The sequence below is a fragment of the Uranotaenia lowii genome, chromosome 1 (genome assembly GCF_029784155.1).
Source record: "Uranotaenia lowii strain MFRU-FL chromosome 1, ASM2978415v1, whole genome shotgun sequence".
NCBI lineage: Eukaryota > Metazoa > Arthropoda > Insecta > Diptera > Culicidae > Uranotaenia > Uranotaenia lowii.
Window position 1 is genome coordinate 129463596 of NC_073691.1, and position 25252 is coordinate 129488847.

Below are 25252 nucleotides of genomic sequence, written 5' to 3' on the forward strand. Positions count from 1 at the left end.
CTTTGTTTTGCACGCTAATCCAGTGCAGTGCAAAAAGTCGCAAAAACCAAATTGCACTCGAAAATGAGAAAGTCATCATGCGTCCTAATTTCAAATCATTGTGTAAAAGTTATTTTATGACAAATTGAAACCAATTTTTTACCAAAGATAAAATACATGTTTCTGAATCGTTTGCAGCAAATAACTCAATTTTGTTTATATTGGTTCATACGACCTAATAAAAAAACTCTAGAATTGTTTTTATTGCTAATTATATGCACAGCCAATATTCTCAATTTAATTTTGAATTTAAATATAAATTTGATACTAAATACGGCCGGTTGTTTTGAAAGAAAAAGCTGGTTTCCAGCAATCTGGATTGCTGATTTTCCAGCAATTTGAATTGCTGGAAACCAGCATTAAAGTTTGCTGTTTTTTCCAGCAATTTAAATTGCTGGAAATTTTGCTGGAAAGTCAGCGGGACAAAAACCAGTAAAATTTTGCTGGTTTCCAGCAAAAAAAAATTTGCTGTGTATATAGTTCTTAACTCGAAAACAACCCATATGAAACAACTCCAACAACCAACCCCTCGTACCTTACGCATCGCCTCAACCAGGCATGTCAAACTCGTTGAGGTGTGCGGGTCCGCATAAAAATTTCATGTAACACACACATATGTGTAAGGTGTGGTGTGGTAATTACATGAAAATGACATGAAAATTACATGAAATGGTGACTATTTTTTCTAAATTTTTTTTTTAGATGGCTGGGCGGGCCGCAATGATGTTTGGTACCAAATTGATGGTCTCTGATTGTGCTGAAGGTTTACAGCACTCATCGAATTATGTAAAACTCAAGATCTAAAAATTGTAACCGTTTGTTACTGCTTTTTATGTGACTCCGCCACAAAATCCTACCACTCCTGTACTCCGTTGAGAGTAATACCACAGTAGATCCAATTCCTCTTTCCTAAACGCCTAAATGCAGGCACTTTTCTCTGAGGGATATCCATGGGCGTCGGGTTTAGGCAGGGTACATGCATTCAGTGTGAACCCGAATACGAAAATATTGTAACGAAACAGTTCCTGTAGTAGTTATAAAACGATTAGAAACAGTGTAAAAAAACGTTAAGAAAATGATATCTGAAACCATAAAAAACATTGCACTTATCTTGAATTCCCAAACGACGGTCTGTTGAATATGGCGTTAAGTTATGTTACTGTTTAAAACTATTAAAACCTCTATATGGAGACACTGTACTAGGAACAGTAAGGGTATGGTTTATAAAACGCTAATGAATAACGTTTTCAGGGTATTGAACTTTATCTAGAATGAACATGTGTAGGCATATTTTAAATGATTTGTCAAACCGTCAATCGAACTGTTACGGAAATTATTGTACGAACCGTTTGTATCAAGATTACTGTTTTTTTGATGGTGCCTCATATAACGTAACCATTAAAAAAACCATTAGATTATATCGTTAAACCGTTTAGGAACCAGGAACCGTTCGTTAAAAATGCACGCACACAAACGCAAAATTTTGTTCAATGCATATGGGATTTTTCGGATAAGAGTGGCATAAAGACATTCTAAATTTCATTATTTTATTTAATCATAACGTATTGATATTACCAACTTAGGGGAGATGGGGGCATAATGGCCACCTTAAGGAAAACGGTTATTTAACCATAGAAAATAGCTATAATATGGAGGTTACATTATTGTTTCGTGTTCAGACACTTAAAGCCTATTCCCTAACGGGCTGAAACGTGAAAAACTAGATTAAAACGTTAAAAAATGCATTTTAAAAAATTTTGCCAAAAGCTGAAAACCAGCCACTGTGGAGGCATAATGAGAACCCCCCCTGAGGCAGTATGAGCACCATTAATCAGAGCAAGATGTGCGTTTTTGTCGGGGAATCTAGCAGCGAATTTAATTGGATGAAGTCAGGTGAGTCGTAGATTCATCAAACAAAGCAATAACAAAATAATCTAGGTCTGTTTGTAGAATACAAACAATTCACGCACGCTCATACATTAAGTGCTTTGTTCGGAGGATGATGCTACTAGCCGTATAATGTAACAATAAAAAAATCGATCATGAATTGTGAATGGAAAAAAATCACCTCGAAAAGAAATCTAACTCTAGTCTTTTGATTACCTCTCCGACACCTTACCAATAGGCTAAATTGTCGGATGAAAACTAGTCAAGGTGTGGCGCTATAAATCAATTTTAATTCGCTGCTAGATTCTACGGCAGAAAATGCTCATTATGCCTCGATAATATGGTGCTCTATATGCCCCTAGTCAACAAATTTAAGTAAAAACGTGTTTTAAAATTGATAAAAGTGAAAAATCAAAAATTTTATGATGGTAAAAATTGAGAAACAATGTGTACATCATGTTGCAGTGCGTACATTATAGATCAAGGTTATTTTAAGATCGTAAGAGCTTATTTCGTGGTGCTCAAAAATTATAATATTTTCGTAACTTGAGAACCAAGCTAGTTTTTTTTAAATATCTCTGTAAAGATGATAAGGAGATTCCTTTTTTTGTGAAAAATTAATACTATAGGAAGTACGAAACAAATCCTCATGAAAATTTATTTAAGAAAATACGCACTTTCGTAGAAAAGCGTAGTTCTCATTATGCCTCGGGTGCTCGTTATGCCCTCATCTCCCCTACTTGCCCCAGCTGTACCTTTTTGTGCTGTCTCCTCCTGATTTCAATCAGCACTCCCTTACGTTCCGGTGTCAAGCAATCCATAGTGGAGTGAAATTTTGGGGGTTCCGGTAGCATAACCTAAAACAAAAGAAACTGGAATATCGGATTTGCTTTAAAAATATTTTCACTTTTACAAATAAACAAGACCGTTTGGGTCAGGGATGCCAGGTCCACTGTTTTATCAATACTTGTACAGATATTGAAATGTGGAATTTTCATGTATATATTTCAGGTGATCAGGACGTTTATGTGTAATAATTAGGAATTTTATAAAAATTTAAATGAGCTAACACTCAATTTAGAAGCTCTGTTGAATTCCAATCAAAATTTTGAATCGATAATGCCATACACAATGCACATGAAAATTCTACACAGCAAATTTTTTTTTGGCTGGAAACCAGCAAAATTTTGCTGGTTTTTGTCCCGCTGACTTTCCAGCAAAATTTCCAGCAATTTCAATTGCTGGAAAAAACAGCAAACGTTAATGCTGGTTTCCAGCAATTCAAATTGCTGGAAAATCAGCAATCCAGATTGCTGGAAACCAGCTATTTCTTTCAACACAACCGGCAGTATTTAGTATGAAATTTATATTTCAATTCAAAATTAAAGTTTAATATTGGCTGTGCATACAATAAGCAATAAAAACATTTATTTTCTCCCATTTTCAATAAAGAATTTATTCATTTTCAAAAAAAACTTTTTTTCACCACTTTCTAACACCGGCTCTGGGGTGGCCGCTCTGTGCCAAAGTGTTGATCATCCGCCACCTGTAAAAATAGTTTTGATTAGTATCTTCTATGGAATATCTACCTGTACAATAAAAACTTACCCTTGACTTGATGCCTTGATTAAATGCAATGTTATTTCGCGATCTTATTAAATAATTATTGTGTTTAGTTTTCTTTTATATATTCATTTAATTTTATTTTCCAACATATTTATTCATTTAACATTCATAAATATTTCAACATATTTATATTATTTACATACGGAATGCTGGCATCTTTCCGCCGACCACCAGCATTCGCGTTACAGGACTCCGGCCAAGTGATTCCTTTCCATTTCTACAGAGACTTGTGGGAAGGGATTATGTCGCTGGAAATGATAAATGAAAGATTATAAAAATGAATTTGCTTTTGAGCTTGGATACTACTCATCGTTTTGATCATATCAACACTTTATGATTTAATATTTTGCTGAAAACCATCGAAAAAAGTGCCGACCGAAATTTGTCGAGCAAAACAAAATTGCTGCAGCTGTCCACAATTTCAATGAACAGACCTATTCGCTTCAGAATCGGTTGTCGGGATAATGCTATTCGACTTTTCCGCCAAGACCAGTGACCAACACTTTGCCGCGGGAGAATTGTTCCGAATCAAAATAAAACAGACAACGGATGTGCGCTTTGGAAAATAACTGATGTCTAAAGTTTTAAATTACCTCAAATTGTACAGAATTTAGAAAATTGGGCTTTGTTATGTTTTTGTATTACTAATTGCCAAATTTGCTTCTGTCCGTTATATGATAGAGAAACAAGATTTTAGCAATATAAAGTCATGTCTGTTGTCTGTGAACAGAGCAAAACGACACGTATGAAGCGCAAATGTCAAAAAACGTCAGCGTCCGTCAAGTTGGGGCTGCACAAAATCGAACTTTTTCCTTGTTGATTGCGGCAGCATTTCATTCGTTTCTCCGGGACACGCCATCGCTTTGAGCTATACTTTCATCCGAATCCGGATCAACGTACAACAATCAGCACAAACAGCAGCTAAAAAATGGGCGTTCTAGAATCCCTCGGTTTGGATGGGCTTCTAAGCGATGTCCAGCGAATGGACAAGCGCCAGGTGAGTACGGAACGATTCAACTTTTAAGTTATGGGAAAATGGCTTACCTTCGTTATGTTTTTTGTGACTGCCGATGTGGACAGTTTTTCTTCCAGATGCTCAGCTTCGGTATGATTGTCTCCTCGGCTCTTATGATCTGGAAGGGACTCATGGTGGTCACCGGAAGTGAATCTCCAATCGTTGTCGTTCTCAGTGGCAGCATGGAACCGGCTTTCCATCGGTAAGTTGACGACCGGGTGTGTCCTTAATGTTTTGTTCGGAACAATCAAATAACTACTAGGTAACATATATTTCAAAATTTTGAATTTTCCTTTTGGCAATGGTTTGAACTCAATTGAAATCGATGATTTTGAAACTTTCCAATATTTTATTTGAGCCTTTTGCATCCATTCTTAGAAATTTGATTCCCAAATTTAGACTAATGCATCTAAGTTTGTGTTGAATTCTAAATGTGTAATGTTCAGTATTTTCATGTTAATTACCATACCATTTAATATGTTACTTTTTATCTTATTCGTCCATATAAATGAAAAAAAAAATTCTGTTCAGCTCCCTGCTTCGTCCTACATCCTATGTCACACGAAATAAATACCAATAAATATCTATCACGTACAATCTCTTCCACTATCTGTTGAAATGATCGACCTAAGGCAAAAAACATAAAAAGTGGCATAAAATAAATACCAGTATTAACGCCATGCAAAGACTGAGTGATAAAGATTTTGAGTAATATAATTAATAATTTGGCTTAACATGCATTCATAATGAATTGTATAATTTGTTACAACGAACCTTAGATATATTTTCAATTAGTTTGTTTATTTATTATGTATTATGGACTAAAAGGCTACTAAACTTATTTTCCGAATAGAACCCTACACTTACAAAATGTATTCTTGAATAAACAAAAATGTTTAATTTTACTATACGATGGTTTTGTCGCTTTAAACATAATTATGGTTATTTTCAATTTCCTTTGGTTAATTTTATCATGCAAGACAAAAAAGTAAAAGGTACACCGGGGTAAGTGTGGACGGTTTTTCGTATAGTTCAACTTTAAAAAATCATTAAAAAATCAGCAGTGGAGCAGTTTTCATAAAATTACATTCAATGTGATGCAGAACATGTTGTTTACAAACGCTGAAGAGATGAGCTCGATAGAAGCAAAGCGAGAAAAGTTTTCGCGTAAATTGTAATGGACTGCTGGTGTCTTCACTTACCCCGCTTTATGGGGTAAGTGTGGACGGTAGATTTTCCCTTTGATTTCTCAGGAAATTTTCGAAAAATTTGTGTTTTCTTAGACTGCCGTTGGAAGCATAATTGTCACATGTTACAAAAAGGCAAAGCGAGAAAAACGCAATCAAAGTTTCACAAAAGCACTTTGCTGTTATCGCACAGTTTCACAATTTTTGTTGACTTTAATGCCGTAGATCTCTTAAGTACACTCCTATCATATGAGCCTCGATCAAATTTTTCGAAAATGAAGTGTTTTTTCAATGAAAATCCTTGTGTGACATTTATGCCGCGAAATCTCATGAATAGTCGAAAAATGGACGCATATTTGTCACACCACGAACATTTTCTCAGTACCTAGTTGTTTGGTTTGGAACTTCGTGTGTGGCTCTTGTGTTTTGTTCGTGAATGGAAGCTTAAATTAAAAAAAATCAGGTCTTAATCGGATTATTTGAAAGCGTACATTATTTGGTGATAAACATGTAGTGTTTAACGGGTTCGAACAATAAAACGGCACGGAGAGCCATTTGCGGCAGCTCACTCACTGTACAGGTAGCAACATTTCTTCAACTAACTGTCAGTTGCCGTGCTGAAAATGTCGCAACAGATGCGAGATGCGAGGACAATCAATCGGATTGAAGTGAATACGGTCCTGGGACAAGTTCCGGATGAAGTAACTCTGGCGGAATAGTTCGTAAACATTAAAAAAATCAGACATCTCCGGTATTTAACGAGGTAGGTCAAAATAATAAACTCAAAGCAAAACCAAAGAAGAAATTGTCTGCTAAAACCACCGACAATCACATACGGCCATCCTGGACAATTGTGGATTACAGTTCCACGGCGCCGGAGGAGTAATGTTGTGAAGCGGGTTTCGTTTGCATGCACTCTTCCAAGCGCCAGCAACGAACCCCAAGCAGTTTGCAGTGTTTTTCTTGCACATGCTGGGATGTCGCGAAAACAGTGACCCTTCCCCCTCTTTATATTTCTGCGATCCCCTCCCGACTATCAAGGACACGTATGCCAAGTTTGATGACAATCTCTTAAGACGTTCCAAAGTTATAACACGTTCATTTATTGAGTGTGACAAATATGCGTCCAATCTTCTCAGTGTGACAGTTATGCGTCCATTTGTCTCAGTGTGACAAATTGACTTTGAATTTTTCTCGAAATTTCTAGAATAAACTTTATGTTTCGACCAATAATTTCAATAATACGTATCAAATTATGACGATTGCCATAAAAAAGTCAAAAACGTCGAAATGTCACATGTGACAATTATGCGTCCAACGGCAGTAGATGAATACGTTATTTTATTGCTCAAGCCGTCCAAAATTTTGTAAAAATTTCATGATACTATAAGTAAGGCATCTTTCAATAATTATTGTGTGTAATTATTATCATTATTTATTAAAAACACAGAACAAACAAGTACTTTATCCAACTTTTCATGATCCGAATGCTAAATATAGCTAAATAATACAATTCATGAAGGATGAAGGACAAGGACAACACATGTCGCAACCATGTGTTATATCGTTTTTTCGCACTGGGTCGCGCCGCACCAACACACTCAACCACAGCGACGGTAGGTACCGCTGTATCACACATTGTCCGGACGAAACGTCAGTGATAGCGGAGAGAAAAAGAGTGAACTGAAGACTAAAACGTGTTCGCCGAGAATTTGATAATTATTGCTACTTACAATATAATAAAACTAACGTTCTAGTTTGCAATAAGTGAAGCCTATTGCGGTTATTGTGAATCTTACATCTAATAGTACGGTGCTAATCCTTACAAACTAATAGTACGGATAGTAAGCGTAGGTTAGTAAATACATGCAATGCTTGATATATGCAATCACAGTTTAGACTAATTAAGATTAAAATTTGATATTTGTGCTACAGCTGCTGTTCTGGAAACAAAAAAGAAAAGAGTGCCTTAAGCGTCTAATATAAAAAATAAGTACCAAACACACAAGAAACAGGTAACAAAGGTGAAGTACAAAAAGTGTTAACCAAAAACCTAACCTAAAAACTTGTTACAGTATTCCCACATCCGATCCTGTAACGATACACTGAAGGGACACTAAACGTAAGTCTATCATATCTACAGTTAAAATAATCAATGTTTACAAAAAATATTCATGTAAAAAACAACAACAATATGCACAACAACAAAATAACGAAATACTTATATCATTTTATAATTATAATTTCTCACGATAGGAATTTTTTAACGCTAGTTGTAATACACGTTATAAAATCGGAAAATCGTCTATCTTTTCGTTGCATCTTGCAACATTTTAAAAAATTCGTTTATGGTGATCGGGGAAGCTGGAATTATGGCGCCAAAGAAGCCAAGTGTGAGTTGTGGTATGTGCCGGGATCCGGACGATAGTCGGATGGTTAGCTGCGACGATTGTGGATCGTGGTTCCATTTCAAGTGCGTGGGTGTGAATGAAGACATCGAGGAGGTAGATTGGAGTTGTTCAGCGTGCGTGGCAAAACGGACAGATCAAATCTCATCGGTCAACATCAATCCTGCAGGAAATGGAACGGATCCAAAATTGACGGGCGAACAAGAGCAAGCTAAACAACTCAGCGAATTCCAGAAGAAGTTGGACCAGATGCAGGCAAAGTTTGAAGAACAGCAGCGTACGTACCAGGCGCTGCTTACAGAAAAGGATCGTCAGTTGGAGTCTGTGGTGACAGATCTCAAGATCCAGTTTGATCGTCGTATGGAAGCCAGAGAGAGAGAAATTCGCGAGGAGTTGAGCATTCCGACCGCTCCACCGTCTGCAAATTCGACGACTGTAGGAGGAACGAACAACCGGTCATCGAATGAAGTGAAAATGGCGATGGAGAAAATGGAAAAGCAGCTCGCGGAGATGTCGAAGAAGCAGGATCAGCAAACGAGGACTCTTGAGGAGCGAATTCGGGCGATGGAAATCAACAGAAGTCGATCCAACGTATCCGATTCCGATCCCAACGAGCTCAGCCGAAGTCAACTGGCCGCGCGGCACGCAGTGACGAAAGAGCTGCCTACGTTTTCGGGCAATCCGGAAGAGTGGCCTCTTTTTATTTCGACGTACGAAAGCAGTACCAGGATGTGCGGTTTCAGCGACGAAGAAAACCTTCTTCGACTCCAGCGTAGCCTGAAGGGGAGAGCCCTCGAGACCGTTCGAAGCCGGTTACTGCATCCAGCGGGACTTGCAGGTGTCATTAGGACGTTGAAAACGCTGTACGGGCGGCCGGAAGTTATCGTCCACTCGCTAGTCTGCAAGATTCGGGAAATGCCATCGCCGAAGACGGAGAAGTTAGGAACTCTGATCGATTTCGGTGTTGCAGTCCAGAACATGTGTGCGACGATCGTGGCAAGTGGACTAAACGAGCACTTGTGCAACGTAGCACTTCTTCAAGAGCTCGTCGAAAGACTACCATCAACCGTGAAGCTCGACTGGGCGAAACATCGTTCAACGTTACAGGCGGTGACACTCGATGACTTCAGCAAATGGTTGGAGATACTCGTGGAAGCGGCGTGCGTGGTAACGATTCCATCAACGATCAGTGCGTACGCTAGCAAGCCTGAGAAGCGCATACGGAAGGAGGAAGTTCATGTTCACCTCCAATCCAGCTCCAGTCAAGCGGCGGCAGGATCGACGGCCTCTACGACGTACCCCAGAAATACAACGAAGCCAGCAGCGTCGAAACAGTGTGTCATTTGCCAAGGAGGATGTAGCAGTGTGGGATCATGCAGGAAGTTTCAAGACCTGGATATCGGGGCAAGATGGGCAGCGCAGAAGCAGAACAAGTTGTGGAAGAAACGGCTGTTCATACATGCATCATGAGCTGCTACATGATGATTCCAGATACCAGCGAGCAGAAAATTCCTCAACAGTGAATTCCCAAGGCGCGGCAGAAACACCTGTCGAACAGTGCAACACTCACGTCAGTTACGCCAGCAAGATTCTCTTCCGCTACGTTTCAGTCATCCTACACGGACGAGGCAAGCTCGTTCGCACTGTCGCATTTTTGGACGAAGGCTCATCGGCGACGCTGATGGAGCACAGCTTACTAGACGAGTTGGAGCTGGACGGAGAGTCGTATCCGTTGTGCCTAGGCTGGACGGGAGATCATCAACGACAGGAGATGAAGTCCGTGATGTTACCTCTGGACATTTCCGGAACGCGCGGTGGAGAGAAATACCGACTGTCGAAAGTCCACACGGTGGAGAATCTGTCGCTACCTCAGCAGACGTTGAAGATGGCAAAGCTAGCATCCGAGTATGAGCACTTGGACGGCGTATCAGCGGATTCTTATCACAACGTTCGGCCGCGGATACTCATCGGTATAGATAACTGCCGTTTGGGTCAGGCGTTGGACAGCAGGGAAGGTGGCAAAGACGAACCGATTGCCGCTAGAACACGCCTAGGATGGATAGTGTTCGGACCATGCTCTACGACATCTCATCCAACGACGAACTTCACAGCGCACCACAGTATTCACGTGTGTCCGTGCTGCGAGCAAAGTGACGCGGATCTTCATAACATGGTGAAAACGTACATGTCCCTAGACAGCACGGGAGTAATGAGTTCCGTTAAACCTCTCTTATCGAAGGACGACGAGCGAGCGGAGCAGTTGCTGAAATCGTTGACGCGTGTGAAGGGCAAGCGAATGGAAACCGGACTGCTTTGGCGGTGTGACGATGTTCGACTGCCGGACAGCAAACCGATGGCGATGAGACGGCTGATCTGTTTGGAGAAGCGAATGCAGCGGGACCCGGCGTTGGCTGAAGCGGTGAAGGAGAAGATTCGGGATTACGAACGAGCCGGGTACATCGAGAAGCTGACGAAGAACCAGTTAGCCGAGAAATTCGATCGGGTTTGGTATCTCCCAATCTTTCCGGTTGTCAACCCAAAGAAACCGAAAAAGATGCGCTTGGTTTGGGACGCAGCAGCTAAAGTCTTAGGACTCTGCCTGAATTCATTTCTATTAACGGGACCTGATCATCTCACCTCTTTGGTCTTCGTTCTACAACGTTTCCGGGAGTTCCGTATAGCCATCACCGGCGACATTCGGGAGATGTTTCTGCAGATCTTGATGAACTGGTTCGATCAACAGTGCTTGAGATTCCTATGGCGGGACGGCGAGCAAGATCGCAGCCCAGACGTCTACGTTACGAAAGTGATGACCTTCGGAGCGACGTGTTCACCAAGTACTGCGCAGTACGTGAAGAACTACAACGCGGAGCGGTTCCAGGATGAGTTTCCACGAGCGGTAGAAGCAATCGTGAAGGAGCACTACGTCGACGATATGCTGTCAAGCGTAGAGACGGAAGAAGAGGCGATAAAGTTGGCTAAAGATGTCCGGCACGTCCACGCAGAAGCGGGCTTTGAGATCCGGAACTGGCTATCAAATTCGAATCGAGTGCTGCAGGAGTTGGATGCGAGTCCCGGGGAGAAGAGTTTGAATCTTTCGGGCGAGATGGCCACGGAGAAGGTTCTTGGCATGTGGTGGTGTACAGCGACTGATACGTTTACCTACAAAATTCCTCCGAGAGTCAACGCCGAGCTGCTGCAAGGTGACATCGTTCCAACGAAAAGGCAGATCTTAAGCACGCTGATGACCATCTACGATCCGCTGGGACTACTGGCGCACTTCTTAATGTTCCTGAAGATACTGTTGCAGGAGATTTGGCGAAGTGTTGTAGGCTGGGACGAGTCCATCAAAAGTGAGCAGTTCGAGAAATGGCAGACCTGGTTGCGCGTCCTCCCGCAAGTGGAATCGGTCAGCGTGCCAAGGTGTTACCGATCGAAGACGAGCATAAGCGAGCGGAATTCGATTCAGCTGCATGTGTTTGTGGATGCGTCGGAGAACGGCTTCGCTGCAGTCGCCTATCTGCGGTTCGAAGAGGATGGAGAGGTTGAGTGTGCGCTCATCCGTGCGAAGACTAGAGTAGCTCCACTACGATTCGTGTCGATTCCCAGACTAGAACTACAGGCAGCAGTCATCGGTGCCCGTCTAGCGAACGACGCCATGGAGACGCACAAGCTGAAGCCTACGCAAAGATTCTTCTGGACGGATTCACGCAACGTCCTCAGTTGGCTGAATTCCGATCACCGGAAATATCATCAGTTTGTTGCGGTACGGATCAGTGAAATGTTGGAGTTGACGGAATCATCGGAATGGAACTGGGTTCCGACGAAGCTGAACGTCGCTGACGATGCAACAAAGTGGCAGAATCTCCCGGATCTTTCTCCTAGCAGTCGCTGGTTCCGTGCTCCGGAGTTCCTGTGGGGACCGAAAGAGGGATGGCCAGTCATCGAGTCCAAGTTCGATCATACCGCAGAGGAGATACGGGCGCATGTGCAGCACCATTCCGTCGAACGCGCTCTATTCCGGTGGGAAGATTTTTCGAGATGGAACCGTCTTCTTCGACACGTTGCCTTCATTCAACGATTTCCGTCGAATCTACGTCGGGGGCGGTCGAAGGAGCCCATCATTACTGGACCGCTAACGCAAGAGGAGCTGAGAAAAGCGGAGATGTTCATCCTCATATCGGTGCAAGATGCTGAGTTCGCCGAGGAGAAAGCTCTGCTGCAGAAGCCGAAGCCGGTGTCGTGGAAGAACGTGTTGCCGAAGCGTAGCTCGCTGTACAAGCTGAGTCCGTTCCTAGCCGAAGATGGTTTGCTGCGAATGAATGGTCGGATCGACGAATGTGCGCATGTGGAGGAATGCACGAAGCATCCGATACTGCTTCCGAAGCGACATCTGGTTACGGACCTTATCATAGCCAGCGTTCATCAAAAGTTCTGCCACATGAATCACCAGTCAACGCTCAACGAAATCCGCCGCAGATTCTACGTTCCGGCATTGAAATCGGTCTATAACCGTGTCCGTGACCGATGCCAGCACTGCAAGATTCTTCGAGCGAAACCAGAAGCCCCCGAGATGTCTGGCCTATCGGTTGGACGCCTACAGCCATTTTGCCGTCCATTTTCCTACGTTGGTATCGACTACTTCGGACCGATGCACGTAGTTATCGGTAGGAGGACCGAGAAACGATGGGGTGTACTCATAACCTGTCTAACTGTGCGAGCAGTACGCCTCGAAGTCGCACACAGCCTCACCACCGACTCATGCATTCTCGCCATACGAAACTTCATCGCCAGGAGAGGTGCCCCGGTTCAGATCATCAGCGATCGAGGCACCAACTTCATCGGAGCCAGCCGCGAACTGAAGGAAGCCCTGCAGCAAGTGAACCAGGACAAGTTGATGGAACACTTCGTCACCACTGATACGAAATGGACGTTCAACCCTCCGGCGTCACCACACTTCGGCGGAGCCTGGCAACGCCTAGTTCAGTCCGTGAAGAAATCCCTCAAGCACCTACAACTCACCCGCACACCCACAGACGAGATATTACGGAACACGCTTACGGAGATCGAGCTTACCGTTAATTCTCGACCACTAACCGAACTACCGCTAGACGACGAGCTATCGCAAGCGCTCACTCCGAATCACCTTTTGATCGGGTCGTCAGACGGTTCAAAGCCCCCGATCGCATATGACGACAGCAGCTACGCTCTGAAGCACACCTGGAGAATGTCGCAGGTCTACGCCAACCGGTTCTGGCGGCGTTGGGTAGAGGAATACCTGCCCACACTCACACGAAGGACAAAATGGTTTAACCGTGCCAAGCCGATTGAGGAAGGAGACATCGTTATCATCGTGGACGAGACACTGCCAAGGAACTGCTGGCCGAAAGGTCGGGTGGTACATGCAATCCGGTCCAAGGATGGACAGGTTCGTCGTGCACTGGTGCAGACTTCAACTGGAGTTCTTGAGAGACCAGCCGTGAAGATCGCGGTGTTGGACGTCGGTGCAAACGTGAGTACTTCGGAGCAGTAACCTCGAAGTACTGCGGGGGAGTGTCGCAACCATGTGTTATATCGTTTTTTCGCACTGGGTCGCGCCGCACCAACACACTCAACCACAGCGACGGTAGGTACCGCTGTATCACACATTGTCCGGACGAAACGTCAGTGATAGCGGAGAGAAAAAGAGTGAACTGAAGACTAAAACGTGTTCGCCGAGAATTTGATAATTATTGCTACTTACAATATAATAAAACTAACGTTCTAGTTTGCAATAAGTGAAGCCTATTGCGGTTATTGTGAATCTTACATCTAATAGTACGGTGGTAATCCTTACAAACTAATAGTACGGATAGTAAGCGTAGGTTAGTAAATACATGCAATGCTTGATATATGCAATCACAGTTTAGACTAATTAAGATTAAAATTTGATATTTGTGCTACAGCTGCTGTTCTGGAAACAAAAAAGAAAAGAGTGCCTTAAGCGTCTAATATAAAAAATAAGTACCAAACACACAAGAAACAGGTAACAAAGGTGAAGTACAAAAAGTGTTAACCAAAAACCTAACCTAAAAACTTGTTACAGTATTCCCACATCCGATCCTGTAACGATACACTGAAGGGACACTAAACGTAAGTCTATCATATCTACAGTTAAAATAATCAATATTTACAAAAAATATTCATGTAAAAAACAACAACAATATGCACAACAACAAAATAACGAAATACTTATATCATTTTATAATTATAATTTCTCACGATAGGAATTTTTTAACGCTAGTTGTAATACACGTTATAAAATCGGAAAATCGTCTATCTTTTCGTTGCATCTTGCAACAAATAGTAATAGTAGCGACTTTAAACACTGTTGAATTTTTTCCCCAAAACTGTCGAAAGAATGTTTCGAATTCATTTTCTAAACTCATTTTGACGTACCTACCAATGATTTAAAGCGAAACGAAGTTCGTACGGGATCAGCTAGTCTTAAATAAAAAAGAGGTTCAATTTGACGATGCGGAAACTTTTGGTTATCGTAACAATACTCTGGTAGGTTTTACCATGTAGTCAGTATAGATAGTGCGTCTGTTGTGTCATCTTGCACTTTCATTCATACGGCTGTAAATTTCAATTCATCGTGGAAAACTTATCAATGATGATATTTTCTGTGGCTTGGTTTAAAATGTGAAGGTAGTGTTTCGTTGTGGAAAATGTGAACAAATATTACTTGTATTATTATTTATCCACTGGAAGCTATTATAATCTAGGATGCATCAACCATCATCGACTGGAAGCTAGTTCGAACAGTTGGTAATATGTTGAAGAGTAAGTAAATTTTATTCGTTACTTTGCCAGTTTTTAATATTCCTTTTTTCATTCAGTGCACGGGGCGTCAATGAAACAAGATGATGAAAATAAAATTTTTGGGCAATCACGGTGCAACGGGTGTGGAATATCAAAGGAATCTTCTTCAATTTTGGATTTTGCGTATGATTTCTAACCCTTCTTGCGCCGAATGATGTTATTTCAAGGAATATATTGTGCAATTATCACATGGATCGATAAATAACACAGCATTTTAAATATTTAAACGGTTTCATTGAATACATGAATAAATTACCATAATTTTGTTTTAAACACCATGGCATAGTAAAATTGTAAGTCATTAAGCCAAAACGCACCATAACGCGTAGACATGGTATTTTTTTCAAGATAATCAAACACGTACTAAAAAAATCCATCTGCATCTATTTTTAAATTTACCCTCGCATATGGTAACGTTGACCAAGATTTTTCTTTCGGTGTACATATTGGATTATTCCGATTGTTTATAGTAAAAAAATTAGAATCTGCTTGTCTCTCTTGAACATGTATTCTTAAAGCAAAGCTTATTATGATTAACGAATCGTATCCGTTTTTTAGCGGGGACTTACTGTTCTTGACCAACCAGGAGGAACCGGTCCGTGTCGGCGAAATTGTGGTGTTCAAAATCGAAGGTCGTGACATTCCAATCGTGCACCGGGTGATCAAGCTGCACGAGAAAAACAACGGCACAGTGAAATTCCTCACCAAGGGTGACAACAACAGTGTGGACGATCGAGGTCTTTACGCTCCCGGCCAGTTGTGGCTAACCAAGAAGGACATCGTCGGACGGGCCAGGGGCTTCTTGCCGTACGTGGGTATGATCACGATATACATGAACGAGTATCCGAACCTGAAATACGGCATTCTGGGATTGTTGGCGCTGTACGTGCTACTTCATAGGGAATAGATCTCATTTTCTGAAACAGGTGTATAAAGAAGGCAAAAAGATTGTGAATGTTGCCGTATGGGCGTGTCCAAGAGAAGGTGATTTTGTTTTTCGAGCGATTAGTGAATGAAAAAAAAAAAGCAAAACAACGCATTTTACAGTTCTAGGTAATAAAACAAACCGAAAACATCTGTGAACGAAGCGTGAACAGGTGCACTACTTAAAAATATAAGAAATAAAATCCTACACCTCTACATATTTTACTGGTTCATTATTGATAGAAACGAAACGAAATTACCCGCAACATCTGCTTTGAAATGGCAATGAACTGATGCTGGGTCCGGCCTTGAAGCAATTTCTTCATCTGGTGCTCTCCCTGCTTGACGAACTTTGTCCCGGGTTGATCCGGAAGGCGTAGTCAGACCACTATGAGCTCTTCAGCAACTTTCACTATAAATGCTACATATTGTATACTTTTTCCGGTTAACTCCACTTTGTTTGTTTAGAAAACTCAGAAATACTTCACCATTATTAATTTAAAATTTATTTTTCGGATGAATTTTACTTCAAAGCAAAGAAAATTGAAACGAACGAAAACAAAACGCAACCGCACTCCACCAAGGCTTGCTTTGATCACTTCCTGTGGAATGGCTTTGATGAGTTATCAATATAACATTTCTTACGTAAGATTCATAAAATTTAATTTAAATTCATTGTATTCAAAGATAAGAACTTTGGGATTATTTGATTAAATCAATCGTTTTCAAAGCTGAATATGTTTTGAAGAAGAACAATATATTTTTTTGAGAAATTTGAATTTAAATTTGAGCATTGGTTCGACAAGTATCGATCAAAACATTGGTTGAATGATCTGTCATTTTCCGATCGAAACCAATTTCTACCCGCAGTTGAACAAACCTCTTACTAATTTTGAAGATTTGACCGATTTGACATTTCACTGCGGAATATTTTCCGCAAGAACTATAAACCGGGCTTTATGGGGAAATAAACTAAGAAGAGTTTTGGAAGCGTTAGGAGAAATTTTCCACATTTTCAAGTACCGTAAACTGGGGGAACTTTGATCACTTTTTTCATTCATTTTTGAATATTTTGGAAAGGGTTGCTTTTTCCTAATACCTAAAAATTTTAAAACCCTTACTGAGGTGGGGAGTATTAAACATGATCATTGATTGCAGTAAATTCAAACGACATTGGCGGTTATAATTAAATGTTTGTTACAAAACCAGATTTCGAGTTTCGGGGTAACTTTGATCACAATGGTTTTTACGTATCTCAACATCTTCAAATTTATTGTTTTGATGCCATTAAGCACAGAAGGCTCAAAACATCGATAACAGTAATTTTTTGTTTGGACCCAATTGAATTTTTCGACGTTTTCTTTCAAAAACAAATATACTCGAAAGATGGACAATGTTGCTGCATACATTCAGGGGCAAAAATTTTAAACATTTCTCAATATTTTTTAGCCTCAAAAACAAATTAAATTTTGCCCTCATGCGATTCCCTAAGTCATCGTACTGTTCCCATGTTCTTTTTTCCTTCAATCTAAACCATTTGATAGGGGTTTTAGCCATTTTTTTCTATACGGACTTTTTCATGGAAAATGACCGTTTTTTTCACTATCCAAAAAATATCATAGAATGATCATAAAAATAACACTTAAACTTAACCTATACCAAGAAAATAGTTGAACTTTCTCATTAAACAACCCATCTGCTCCTAAATGTTTAATTTTGATCAGGAGAGATGTTTGTTTGTGAGCCTTCAAAATACCAGATATTTTAAGATTTTAAAATTATATTTTAAGCGATATAAAAATATCTTCTAATAAAAACTAAATTTAGCTTATTTGTATCTCAATTTACAGGCTTTCAAACGTAGTAAACAGTTTACAGATATTTTAACTTCATACTTAGTTAATGATGCTTATCTGCAAAAATTTCATGTTGATCAAAGTTACACCGCTGATCAAAGTTCCCCCAGTTTACGGTAATTCAAAAAGGAATTTAAATTTTGTTGCAATCTACTGCGTACCACCCGTAAATTCCGACCTTTGGCTGAAAGCAAAGTATCATCAGAAAATAATCTTCTACCTTTTCCTTCTGCATCAGGAAGATCAGAAATCAGAAGTAAAAATATTGTTTAAAATTGGCCCAAGTATTGCGGAAAATAAAATTGTTTTTTGAAACTTTTTTCATTCGGAACCAACTATAGACAACCTGGTAGAACAAATTGACTTTTGTTTGAAATATTTAGAAACTAGAATAAATTACCTATATCATGAATTTAATATCGTCGAAATCGGTCAACATTTGCGTCCACGTGACAAACAAACTAAAACTCAAATGTCCCCGAAACGAATATTTTGCGAACAGCATTGGAAGGTTAACATTATTGATAAGGCAGTTTCTTTAAAGCCTTATTTCAAACTAAAATCATAAACTTAGTTCAAGTTTGCATCAATCAAATTAGACCCAAAAAAAATTATTTATTTTCATCAAAGGTTAGAATCTTGGAATTTGCGAAAGAATTAGGAAGCGTGTGCTTTTTTAAGTATAGAATAAGTTTTTTTTATTAAGAAATTGAAGGCTACCCTTAAAAGAACTTATTTTATGTTCAAATCAAATAATTCTGATCTACCAGACTCTTTTCAAGGATTTTAACTATCGCTGAAAGAAAATTCCACATTTAAGAGTACTTAAAAATGAATAATCATAAGTTACAAACATTATTATTAGCTTTTGATGCAGTCTCAATAGAGGTGTTGTCAGACAAGTTGCACTCCCGGGGTCTGCCTCCACTATTGAACAACATCTTATACAGCTTGCTTTGTGAGAAACATCTGAACTTTGCTCACGGAGATATTGCAATTAGAAGAACCTCCTACATGGGCCTCCCGCAGGGTTCATGTTTGAGTCCACTTTTGTACAACTTTTACGTAAGTGACATCGACAGTTGTCTCTCTGAAGGCTGCACGCTAAGACAACTTGCAGATGATGGCGTAGTATCTGTAACAGGTAATACTGAGTCACATCTGCACAGACCTTTACAAGATACTTTAAACAGATTATCATCCTGGGCTTTGGGGCTTGGGATCGAGTTCTCTCCAGAGAAAACTGAGTTGGTGGTTTTCTCTAAAAAGCATAGACCAGCTCAACCACAGCTCCAACTTCTTGGCAGAACGATCACTCAATCGAGGTGTTTTAAGTATCTTGGGGTTTGGTTTGATTCCAAATGTACCTGAAGAGCACACATTGAGTATCTGAAAGGAAAATGCCAACAAAGAATCAATTTTCTCCGATCAATCACTGGCACCTGGTGGGAAGCCCATCCTGAAGATCTTTTAAAATTGTATCGAACAACTATTCTTTCAGTGATGGAATATGGTAGCTTTTGTTTCCAGTCGGCTGCCAAAACTCACCTCATCAAACTCGAGCGTATCCAATACCGTTGTCTTCGCATCGCTTTGGGCTGTATGTCCACAACGCACAACATGAGTCTTGAAGTTTTGGCAGGAATACTTCCTTTGAAAGATCGATACAATCTACTATCACTTCGGTTCCTCATCAGCTGTGAGGTCCCGTAAATTCCGACTGAACCCATTCCACTGAACCCATTGGTGATCGTTAATTTTGAAAGGTTACTAGAGCAAAATCTTCATACCAGATTTATGTCTATATACCATTAGACTGAGTCGATTTGGGGTCATTTTTTAATTTCGCAAACCCTGGGATCTTAAAAGCTTCGTCTTGGTCCAAAACTCATCCATGATTTTTTGCAGAATTTTTAAGTAACGTTTACATGAGTAAATTTGAACTTTTAGGTTTGTATGGGAAAATTGAATATTTTGTACTGAAAAATCAACATCGTTTTTGTTTCTTCTGTGGAACTGAGCCAGCTGATGGTTGTTGTGCCAATTTATAAAATTCCTTGAGGAAATTTTTCGCTGAACAACTTTGTCGAGGACCGTAACTTCGTATCTTATTAGGCAAAAAAGTTATTAGAAGTTTCATAGGGGTATGTCTTTTCGCATTGATAAACAGTAAATTAAATTGACATCACTGCAGGGTGCCTATCGAGGTATTGCATGACTACTTTTCATGCAATACTTTGCGAGGGTCCAGCAGTGATGTCAATTGAATTTACTGTTTATCAATGCGAAAAGACATACCCCTATCAAAATGCTAATAACTTTTTTGCCAAATAAAATACGAAGTTACGGTCTTCGACAAAGTTGTTCAGCGAAAAATTTCCTCAAGGAATTTTATAAATTGGCACAAAAACCGTCAGCTGGCTCAGTTCCACAGAAGAAACAAAAACGATGTTGATTTTTCAGTACAAAATATTCAATTTTCCCATACAAACCTAAAAGGTCAAATTTACTCATGTAAACGTTACTTAAAAATTCTGCAAAAAATCATGGATGAGTTTTGGACCAAGACAAAGCTTTTAAGACCCCAGGGTTTGCGAAATTCAAAAATGACCCCAAATCGACTCAGTCTAATATACCATGTCCTCATGTCAATGCAGGTAAACCCTTCTTCGTACTCTTCAACTCGTGTTTTCATCCCAGACTACGATAATTCTTCTGTCCAGTTTGATTTGTCTATGCAGCAGGAAATTCGTGGAATCCCGGATTCGCATCGCCCACTTCAGATTCCAAGAATTTTCGAAGCTAAATATAGACACGTCGATGCTGACAAAATGTACTTTACCGATGGGTCTCTAATTGAGGATTCAACGGGATTTGGAGTTTTCAACGAAACAACTAGCGCCTCTTATAACCTCCAGTCACCATGCTCTGTATATATAGCAGAGTTAGCTGCTATTCACTGGGCCTTGGACAGCATCGCCTCACGGCCTGTTGGGCACTACTACATTGTAACGGATAGCCTAAGCTCAGTTGACGCAATACGCTCAATACGACCGGGAAAGCACTCGCCGTTCTTCCTAGAGAAGATACGTGATATTTTGAGTGCTTTAACAAGACGTCGCTTTTCCATCACCTTTGTTTGGGTTCCCTCGCATTGCTCGATAGTGGGCAATGAGAAGGCAGACTCTCTGGCAAAGGTGGGGGCGACGGAAGGCGACACGTATCCACGTGAAATCGTCTTCAATGAATTCTACTTCTTGGTACGAGGGAACTCTTTTGTCAACTGGCAGCGCAAATGGAACGAGGGTGACAAGGGTCGGTGGCTCCACTCGATTATCCCAAAGGTAAGCCATAAACCATGGTTCAATAGATTGAACTTGAGTCGGGATTTTATTCGTATATTTTCCCGTCTTATGTCCAATCATTGTTCCTTAGACGCGGTACTCTATCGTTTTGACATTACTGGTAGCCATTTGTGTAGTTGCGGCCAAGGTTACCATGACATCGAGCATATTGTTTGGTCGTGTGAGGTCCATCTTGTCGCCAGAACGAATTTAATAGACTCCCTTAGGGCCCGAGGAAAACCACCTAATGTTCCAGTTAGAGATGTACTAGCTGTGCTAGATTTGGACTACATGTTCGAAATCTACCTTTTTCTAAAAGCTATCGATCTTCGTCTATAATTTCTTTTTTATTTTCATATTTCCCTTTCTATCTTCCTTTCTCCTCTCACAAAGTGTTAAGTTAAGAAAACAATTGTAAACAACAAAATCGATTTTGGCTCCTTAAAGCCTAAAGGTATGAGCCGTTTCAAACAAAGAATTGTTAAAAAAAAAAAAACATTATTATTGAGTTTAATTAGTGACATTTTATCTTCTTTGTGGCATTCGTGTCATAGTTACAAACATATTCTGTTTTAATTTTTTTTTATTTGTGCATTGTTGGGCAAAAATCATAGGTAAAAATCATTCTCCAAACCACCCCCCCTCCCCCCCATGAGTCGGTTCTTCCTACGGCCCTGTAATTCAAAATTATTTTAAAAAAATTTAGGAATTGTGTTTAGGTACCTGCATAACCAATAAAAAGACAAATCATTGTTTTTCATAATTTATTTGTTGTTGTACAATTAAAATTCAAAATTTTGAATGATAACTTTAAATTCAAGAGGAATTGAAATTTAATTAGGTTCCAGAAGCTTCATATTCATGCAGAAACTGATTTTGATAATCGTATTTTCTACTTAATTTAAATTTAAAGTGTTGATTTTAAATATTGTGTTTCCAAATTTGAAAATAATACTGAATTTTCAAATCACGATTCAGTAAAAACCCTAATGAACAATTTAATGCCCGTTAGTTATGTTTGTTGATTAGTTTACGACCTTATCGGCTAAAACTAAAATACTTCCGAAAAATTATAAAATATCAGAGCCCTAATATTTAGAAGCTCAGGTAAAAATTCGGATAACTTGACATTTTTTTATCTACATTTCCATCTCTCAACAACGCTTATATTATTTTTCATTGAAAAAAAAATTACATTTTAACGAGAAATTCTATAAAAAGCTCTTAAAGTGACAATTTTAAAATACCAGAACTACCTACAAATAAAAAATAATTATCAACACTTTTTCGCAGAGGATATTATAGATTCGCTGGTTGTTTTATAAAAGGATGTGTAAGTTGTGTATATTGAAATGATCTCTTGTTTCATACTTTTTTAAATACAGTGAAATTCATAGGGGAAGGAGGAGCAGTGTGCAGCTTATATTTTAGGCTCATTTGCAACTGATCATACCCTACCGCAACCCCTCCCCTCCTTTCGCTCACTCAAATGAATCAATTATACCACTACAGTCGAATCTATCATATTTACAGTTGAATCAATTATACCACTACAGTTGAATCTATTATATTTATAGTTGAATGCCTATAATCAATCATACAATTGTAATTGAATCTACCATATCTACAGTTGAATCAATTATACCATTACAATTGAATCAATTATACCATTACAATTGAATCTATTATATTCATAGTTGATTGCATAAGGTCAATCAGCAGTTTGTAGTTGAATCTATTGTATTTATAGTTGAATGCATAAAATAAATCATACAGTTGAATGCATTATATTGATAGTTGATTGCGTAAGGACAATTAAAAGTTCGTAGTTGAATCTATTACATAAGTAGTTGAATGCGAAAAAATCAACTGCATTTCGATTATTGGTATAACAAGCTGAAATAATTGAAACAACTGTCGTCTTTTTTCTCCGTGCACCGGGTTTTCACCTTGGAAATTTCACCATGACAGTCCCCTGTGTAAAAACATTTCTATCAGGTTTTAAGGTGCAAGTACGGCTAGAATTTCATTTTTTATTCATTCCCCATCGATTCCCCTATATTATAAAACCTAGTTTCGTCGCGTTATTCAGTAATTGACGAAATAATATTTTTCACGTTGACTTTCACCTAAAGTGTAAATGGGCTTTTAGTACCTACTTAAATAAGAGATTTAATGCCAACGCCGCCGCAGTTAGCATGCGTACGCAACATTTAACGTTCCATCGATTTTTGTTCCGAACCGAGTTTGAAGTTTTTATTGCTTGGAAGGAACTGTAAAATAAATTCTTAAATTTATACTATCGAATGAATGACACAAATTGGATAAACCGGTCAGACCATTTTTTAAACGTCCACGTATAGCAATGAAGGGATTTTTCGATGTACCTACATCTGGATTCCAACCAGGAGCATGGTTGCAGGTCTCGTCGACATCTGCTGGCAGTGTAGGGGAGAAGCGGACTAAATGCGCATACTATTGAATATTCCAATAGAAAAGTGTCTGAAAACTATAAGGAATTAGGAGAAGGAATAACCAAGGATTGGTATCGGTATCTGTGGTATCTGTGTACCATGGAAACGTATGGTACTGTTGTCCACATTTCTTCCTCCCTGTGATCCAGTTGTCTCTGCGTCTAATACTGCACAGTGGGCCCGGCCGAGTAAAGATGGGTAGTAAATGTACTTTTAATACTCACCGGGATGCTGACAAGATCTGGCTGTGTATGTATCATAAGCATAAGCATAAGCATAAGCATTTGTTTGAGAAGCATGATGGGGCATGTCTCAATCAAAAGAGACATTCAGAACCACTTTTGATTGTAAGGGATTTCTCTAATTCTTTTTCAATATCAATCAAACAATTTTTCAGATTTTTTTCACATTTTTTCTTTATTGTTCCGGTTTTGTCTTCTATCGATCCGTTTAACTGGCTCCATCAATATGTGTCGGTTTTTTTTTGCTGTTGTTGATTTTGGTTAATGAATTCACCTGTCGCTAACAACACTTTTACTCCACGCGTGTGCAAATAAAATAATGCCAGATTCGAATAGCTACAATGTTTACTTTATTGTGGTGCGATTGTTGTCTCTACTTGTTCTTACACATTTGCCTTTGTTTTGCCGATGAACCAGTTAGAATGGAATGGTTTCAATCGAGTTGATGGTTTGTCATAATGATAGAAAGTTTTTCGTTCAATGTGTAGCCACGTTCAGCTTTAATTTACACGTGATATTTCGCCCGGTTAGCTCCGTTAATTGCAATTGTTTGATTGCTGATAATTTTCAGTGAGGTGTAATTTGAGCCGCCATCGCCATGCATTAATGACACGATTAATTATTTACAGTTCGTTTTGTTCGTTATTCCATCCAATCCGGTACGTGAGGTTTCTTCTCTTCTCGGATTGGATGTTCGCGATTTTCACCACCGTAGTTGGATTGCGCTGGTTTTACTAATTAAATATGGCCGCGTTTATTGTTCTTCTTGTTCTTGTAAAGGATCGAATCGATTCATTTTGACAGATGTTCGTACAGAGCCAACCGTTTATTGTTTGTTTTTTTCGTTCTGCGTGTTAGGAATCGATCCAAAATGCCAGTCGATGATAAGTAAAGCTGTTTTGTTGATCAATTGAAAAATTATGTAGAGCTGTTTGCATTTTATCAAATATTGTTTTTGGTGTATGTATAGAAATTAATTCTATGTGAAGTTCTACAGCAACTGATGAAAACTGAGCAATGTTTCCGTATCCTTTTATCTTCGCGCTGATAATTGAATTGGAATAGTTTCTCATTCATAGGAATCTTGTGATTTTCTTTTAGTTTTTTTACCTTGGCCAAATCCTCCAAACGCCTCAATATAAAAGTTATTAGGTAGCAAAGCCTAAAACAAATTGTTTTTTTTGGTTTTGTTAAAAAATTAAACTCTTTTCTGTTAGTTGTAGTTTTGTTTCAAAAATGTTATTGAGATTAAAATTGCAACGTTTCTGTTGTCATTTTGTTACTTGGAAGCCTTAGGACAACAGTTTTGATAAATTATAACCCGATTTCATATTGACATGTTTCTTTGTTTTTTTTTTTAATTGGGACATTGTTTTCTATTGTTTC

At 39.4% G+C, this 25252-nt stretch overlaps 1 protein-coding gene across 1 annotated transcript; it reads left to right on the plus strand.

Annotated features, from left to right (window-relative positions):
* Window positions 1-4309: 4309 nt before the first annotated feature.
* On the plus strand, window positions 4310-16168 carry LOC129740002 (signal peptidase complex catalytic subunit SEC11A). The gene is made up of 3 exons (XM_055731582.1): window positions 4310-4549; window positions 4633-4769; window positions 15585-16168. Exons 1-3 carry the CDS (start codon window positions 4481-4483, stop codon window positions 15931-15933), a joined length of 555 nt encoding a protein of 184 aa, XP_055587557.1. The 5' UTR covers window positions 4310-4480; the 3' UTR covers window positions 15934-16168.
* The last annotated feature ends 9084 nt before the right edge of the window (window positions 16169-25252 follow it).

Coding starts and splice junctions, on each gene's coding strand:
- LOC129740002 (XM_055731582.1), top strand. CDS start 4,481: ATGGGCGTTCTAGAATCCCTCGGTTTGGATGGGCTTCTAAGCGATGTC. Junction 4,550..4,632: donor AGCGAATGGACAAGCGCCAG/GTGAGTACGGAA, acceptor CGATGTGGACAG/TTTTTCTTCCAGATGCTCAG. Junction 4,770..15,584: donor ATGGAACCGGCTTTCCATCG/GTAAGTTGACGA, acceptor TCCGTTTTTTAG/CGGGGACTTACTGTTCTTGA.